Here is a 6,638-nt window from a genome sequence, read left to right on the forward strand (position 1 = left end):
GTCGGCCAGGCCCACGGCTCCGGGCCGGCCCTCCCCCCACCCTCCTCGGACGCGCGAAGGCCCGGCCGCGCACAAAGCGCCCCATCCGCCCGCACCTGCACCATGAAGGCCATCCGGATCGAGTCCTTGGGGATGCTCTCTTTGCATTTCTTGCAAGACGCGCGCCCGCTCTTGGCGTACTCGACCCGGTAGAGCTGGTCTGAAGCCTCCGCCATCCTTCTACCGCTCACAGCTCCGGAAGCCCGACGCCGCGACCTGGAGACCCGCTGCTGCTACTGCCGTCTCAACCACCGATCCGCTACCCGGCGGCCAGGCGCCTAGAACCGCCGCCGCCTCCGAACACGCCGCGTAGGCCACCCGCCGCTCCCGATAGATTGCTGATGCCTGGCGGCGGGCACGCCCCGGCGCCCGTGCGCAGGGGCGGGGCCGCCGGCGCGCGCGCCCCCTGCCGGCCGGGGGTGGGGGCGGTAGTTCCCCGGCGCCTGCGGCTGCGCGACCTCCCTCCGGGATGCTGGAGGCAGAGGCCCGGCAGACCCTTGCCTGCAGCCCTGGGAAGGACGGGGTGCCAGTCCTTTCACCATGTGTCCCCTTTAACTGTTTGTCCCCAGGAAGGCTTAAGTGTTTTCACAGCTGATTCCAGCCAGATCTGGAAGGGGCTGGACTAGCTGGGGAAAGTCCTTTGGCAGCCAGAGGACCTGGGCAGGCCTTCCCCTGGGCTTGACTGCAGTCTGCGGACCATTGGGACCGAATACTAACTGAAGTCTAGCATCGCCTTCATATGGATTTTAATGCATGGATACAAATTTCGGGAGTCTCAGCAATAGTTATCACAGCATTGTCATGTCATTTTACAGTTGTTGGGGATGTAAACTACAAATTGGCACTTACCAAGAGCATTGCCAATGACAACAACAACAGAGATTGAACCCCATGCTGCTAAAGCTATTGACCTTCAACAGCCCTGAGGGAGTTCAGGGTGGAGTGAGGCACTCTGTGCTCCAGGGAATCTGATGGGACAGGTCTTTAGATAGTTGGATGTGTTGAGGAACAGATTTTATGATCTCAGTCCTTGCCTCTCCTCATATCTAGAGAAGCACTAAATCCCTTCATGGTGACATCAGATCCTCATGACTAACAAAAACCCTTTGTAAAATGAGTGTTTCATGGCAGTGAACTCCCCCTTCACCAAAACCTTTCCCCCACTGCTGCTTTGGAGCAGTCTCAGAGCTATCTGAGATCCTGCCTCCCAGGCTGCAGTCCTCATTTTGCCCCAAATAGAACTTAACTCACAACTCTCAAGTTGTACATCTTTTTTTAGTTAACAGGGAGAACTCAGTATTAAGCTCATCACTACTTAAATTTCAGTCACTGAAAGATCTGCCTCCCTGCTAAGTCACTTCAGTCGTGTCCGACTCTGTGTGACCCCACAGAAGGCAGCCCACCAGGCTCCCCCATCCCTGGGATTCTCCAGGCAAGAGTACTGGAGTGGGTTGCCATTTCCTTCTCCAGTGCAGGAAAGTGAAAAATGAAAGTGAAGTTGCTCAGTCGTGTCCGACCCTCAGCAACCCCATGGACCTCCGTCCATGGGATTTTCCAGGCAAGAGTACTGGAGTGGGTTGCCATTGCCTTGGGTCTTGTTATTTAATGTAGAACTGTATATACCTGGTTTCTTTTTCAATTCTATGCATTTTATTTTATTCATCTAAAACATGATTATAATGGAATATGCTCTATTTGAGAATATTCCATTCTATAGAGGAAAAGAAAAATAAACAAGATGAATGAAACAAAACTTGTTAAACATACAGAAGGAAAAAGCCAGAAGTTTTTGAGATGCAGATGTTGAGTAGGCTAGTAGGTTGTGAGACAGACCTAGGCAAGAAGCTTAAGTAGTGACCTGTTTGATATGTTACATGTGAATAGAGTAAGTGGAATATACGATGCAACAAATAAAAGAATTTTACTTGGAGGGTAACCAAATCAACAGGCATCATCATCTGACCTCTGGGTTGACAAGTGTGTCATCCCTAATAGCCACTCACTGGTAATAATGTTGTGATCCCATTCTGGCTTCCATGTGCTCTGCTCAAGAACCACAGATAAAACCCACGTCTGTTCAGCAGGTTATTGGCGAGCTACGTCTGTGGCCAGGTGTGCTTGCCCCTGTGTCTTTCTGATAGGTGACTGTGGGTTGGCTCCAGGTACTTACTCTCTGTTGAATAACTTTGAATATCTTCAATTCCAGTCTTCATAACCCCACTGTCAGTCTCAGAGAGAGACAGAACAAATGAACATTGCAAGATCCCAGGTTTAGATGACGTGCTCCATCTCTCCTCCAGCCTGTCCTGGGTATGTTATCCACCCCATGTTGTTCTCCTTGCTGCAGAAGATGTCAATTAGGTGTTTCAAATTGATTTAATAAGCCCTGCAATTCAAGCATCTTAGTCTGTGGAGCTTTCTGTTCTGTGACTTCTCAGATAACTTGCCTGATAGTGTATCTGGAAGCTACTATTGCATTAGAGGCTCATAGACTTCACTGGATTGACAAATGGGCCTTGGGTGCACACACAAAGGTTAAGAATCCCTGCCTTACATATATCTGAACGAAACTATAATTTGAAAAGATACACGCGCTCCTATGTTCGTAGCAGAACTGTATACGATAGTCAAGACGTCGAAACAACCCAGATATCCATTGACAGATGAATGGAATGGAGTATAAGCCATAAAAAAGGATGAAATAATGCCATTTGCAGCTACGTGAGTGGGCCTAGCAGTAGTTTAGTAGTTTAGTTGCTAAGTCGTGTCCGACTCTTGGCGACCCCATGAACTGTAGCCTGCCAGACTCCTCTGTCCATGGGATTCTCCAGGCAAGAATACTGGAGAGATAATTATATGAAGTGAAGTGAGAGACAAATACCATATATCACTTACATGTGGAGTCTTAACATATGATGCAAATGAACTTACATACGAAACAGACTCACAGACATAGAGAAGGGATTATGCTTGCCAAGTGGGAGGTTGGATTGGAAGTTTGCAAATGCAAACTGTTATATATAGATTGAATAAATAGCAAGATTTTATCTGATAGCTCAGGGAACAATATTCAATATCCTGTAATAAACCCTAATGGAAAAGAATATGAAAAAAATTTGTATAACTGAATCACTTTGCTGTACAGAAGAAATAAGCACAATTTTGTAAATCAACTATTGGAGAAGGCAATGGCAACCCACTCCAGTACTCTCGCCTGGAGAATCCCGTGGACACGGGAGCCTGGTGGGCTGCACTCCATGGGGTTGATTCAATTTACAAAAAGGTGAGAGGAACTCCTGCCCAAGAACACTAAGGAAAGCCAGGTATATTCTACCCCTCTACTCGATATTTCTGTTTGGATATCTTACATGGACATCCAGTAATGTCCAAAACCTCCCCCAGTGCTTTCTACCTCGGCAAATGGTCCATGGTCCTCTGCATTGCTTAGGCTAAATGCTTCGTAGTCAGACTTGATTCTTTTTCTATTCCATATCCGATCCATCGCTGAATGTTGACTTCCTGACCTCCACAGTCTCTCAGTATCTTCCCATCAACATAGCACTGGTTTCAGGACCGCCTGCATATTTGGCGGTTCTGGGAGAGTCTCCTTCCATGCTGGCCCTTTTACATTCTTTTTCTGCCCATGAAAGCATGTGAGGTCACTTTAGATCTCATCCTGTGTTACTTCCACGTCCAAAACCTAAAGGCTTTTCATCACACTTGGAATAAAATCCGGAGTTCTTCCTATGGCTGAATCTGAGCTCTGGCTGCTTCCCTGACTTTGTTGCCATCATCTCCTGAGGGCTCCCACTGTCCCAGCCACTCTGGCTTCCTGCATGTTCCTCAAGCCCACCCCCACCCACCCAAAAGTTTTTACCAGTGAGCACAAGCCTCACTCCCTGTCTTCATTCAGCCTCTGCTCACGTCTCTGTGACCACCCCAGCTAAGATACTTCATTTGTACGCTATCTTCATCTTCTTGCTCTGCTTATGTTCTTCTTTGCACTTATTATTTCTAAGCATATTTCATATACATGTATATGTTTATTGTCTGTCTCCTTTACCAAAATGTAAGCTCCACTAGGGCAGCGATTTTGCCTGTTGTAATATCCTGAGTGCACAAGCACTCAAAATATTGGTTGAGTGAATGAATGAATGCACGTTTGGTACTTCCTTTGCAGAGCCCACCTGTTTAATGAGTTTAATGACACGAGTTTGAGTAAACTCCAGGAATTGGCAAGGGACAGGGAAGCCTTGTGTGCTGCAGTCCATGGGGTCGCAAAGAGTCGGACACAACTGAGCAAATGAACTGAACTGATAATGCCATAAAAGTTTTTTTTTTGTTTTAATTAATACACTATTATATTTACTTAGAAGCATTTAGACTGTCATGAAACTGTTATAACTCCCCCTACCTCCAATTACAGGGGACAATTCAGTAACAGAACAACTATTTCCTATAAGGTGCATGAGAGACAACTGAAAAAACAACCATGCACCTATATAATTAATTTGTCCTGGGCGCCAACATGAAGCTGGTTTGAATTCCCATGCTGATTTACAACCAAAAGTGATACCAGGTGAGGTTGGTGGCCATGAAAAATAGCACCAGTACAGGGCTGTCTAAAAACTTATTGGGGAATTCTTGTTAACAATAATCCCCCACCCCCAAAAGGGGCAGTTTAAAAGAAAATCTTACAGTTTTACATTTCAGTTTTTTTTCAATTTAAAAGGAATGAATTGTGTCCAGGGAGGTTAACTGCTTGACAGAAAAGAAAGAAGAAGAAAAAATAAAAGCTGCCCTAGAACTATTTCATTCATCACTAATCATTATCTTCGACTTTGTTGTCTTTATCTTCCTCCTCTTCATTTATCTCTCCTTCATTGTCTTTCTCTCTCTTTTTTTTCTTGTTTGGATCAGCCTTGACATCATCTTTTTTTTTTTTTTGCCGTATCAGCCTTCCTTTGGCTCAGGATGCAGCAAGATCCTTTCGGTACTTTTCCTGCCAGAGTGCAGACTCCTTTTCAGGCTGCCTGCCATCTGCAGCACTGTCTCTCACATCTCTCCCGGTTTCTTTGCATCATTGCCACTAGACGGACCAGGATCCTCTTTGGTTTTGGGGTGGTACACCAAACACAAGAAACTGGCCAAAGGAGGCTTTTTGGGTGGTTGGAAACCCTGAACTTTTTGTTTCCATTTTGGGAGGAATAAAAGTTTTCATATCTGTTTGATAAGGGGCCTTGTCCACTCTTGACTTTTTCCTTTCTCTTCGTCAGACAAGGCTTTCCACATTTCTGAGCATTTTATAAGATTTTTTTTTTTTCCCCCCTTGGTGTGGACCATTTTTAAAGTCTTTATTGAATTTGTTACAATATTGCTTCTGTTTTATGTTTTGGTTTCTTGGGCAATAAGCCATGTGGGATCTTAGCTCCCCAACCAGGGATCCAACCTGTACCCCCTGCATTGGAAGGTGAAGTCTTAACTTGACTGCCAGGGAGTCCCCTTTCTGAGCATTTAAAGAATAACTTGAGAATGACTGAAGCATCTGGATGGATTTTCCTGGGCTCCTTCTGGCAAGTTTATGCAAAGAGCCTATGACGACATTTGACCTCAGGCTTCTCAGGGCCTCCTCTGCCCTGCCTCAGGGAGGCAGAGTTGCTCAGCGCCCCTCGCTCTCACTTGCCTCAGCAGTGTTTCTGGGGGTTTCTGAGTCCCAGTTTTCACATAAGCGCATGAGCCTGAAAGGCCTAGTGACAGCTCATTCCTTGGTCATTTAAGCCTTGTCTGCTGCCTCCCTGGCCCTTCCTCTGCCATCATCTTTACCACCTTGCCCCTCAGTGTTATTCTGCTCACCCTCTTCCAATACATCCGTTGCCAAATTTGTCTTTTATTTTTTAAAAATTGATTTATTATTAATTGAAGGATAATGGCTTTACAGAATTGTGTTGGTTTCTGCCAAACGTCAACATGAATCAGCCCTAGCTATGCATATCTCCCCCACCTCTTTTTTTGGATTCTTTTTTTTAAATTTACTTTTTATTGAAGGATAATTGCTTTACAGAATTTTGCTGTTTTCTGTCAAACCTCCAAAGTTAACTTTTTTAAAAAATGAAGTTGATCATGATGTCTACTCTGCTCAAAACCCTCTCTTGAATTTCCGTATCAAAACGTTGACAACCAACGCAATATTGTAAAGCAATTACCTTCCAACTAAAAATACATTTTAAAAAAAAGGAAAAAAAAATTATTTTTTCGACTCTAGGACTCCCCTGGTGGTCCAGTGGTTAAGAATCTTCCTGCCAAAGAGGGGCACATGGTTTTCATCCCTGGTCCTGGAAGATCCCACAGACCTCAGGGGAGATAAGCCTGTGATCCACAAGAGAAGCCACTGCAATGAGAAGCTGGCGCACTGCAACTAAAGAAAGCCTGCGTGCAGCAATGAAGACCCAGTGCAGCCAAAAATAAATAGTGAAATTTAAAAAAAAAATACTTTTTGCTTATACGTGACAGAAATCTGGCTAGAAAGAAGATGGGTCAGAAGGGCAATTTAGGGAGAGAATACTGAAGTAGTTGTGTAAGAGAAGGAAAGTCAAAGTTAG

The 6,638-nt window shown here is 45.2% G+C and overlaps 1 protein-coding gene across 2 annotated transcripts in view; it reads right to left on the reverse strand.

The window, feature by feature from the left end:
• PARP1 (poly (ADP-ribose) polymerase 1) overlaps positions 1-404 on the reverse strand; it is a 41,776-nt gene extending 41,372 nt beyond the window's left edge. Inside the window, exon 1 of one of the 2 annotated variants that reach the window (XM_010852872.1) lies at positions 96-404. In XM_010852872.1, coding sequence (XP_010851174.1) covers positions 96-215 — 120 coding nt within the window. In that variant the 5' untranslated portion in view covers positions 216-404. The remainder of the gene's footprint in view (positions 1-95) is intronic. The other variant, XM_010852873.1, reaches the window with a different exon arrangement.
• Positions 405-6,638: the final 6,234 nt, after the last annotated feature.

This window comes from Bison bison, unplaced genomic scaffold, assembly GCF_000754665.1.
Source record: "Bison bison bison isolate TAMUID 2011002044 unplaced genomic scaffold, Bison_UMD1.0 scf7180017864317, whole genome shotgun sequence".
In the NCBI taxonomy this organism is placed as follows: Eukaryota; Metazoa; Chordata; class Mammalia; order Artiodactyla; family Bovidae; genus Bison; species Bison bison.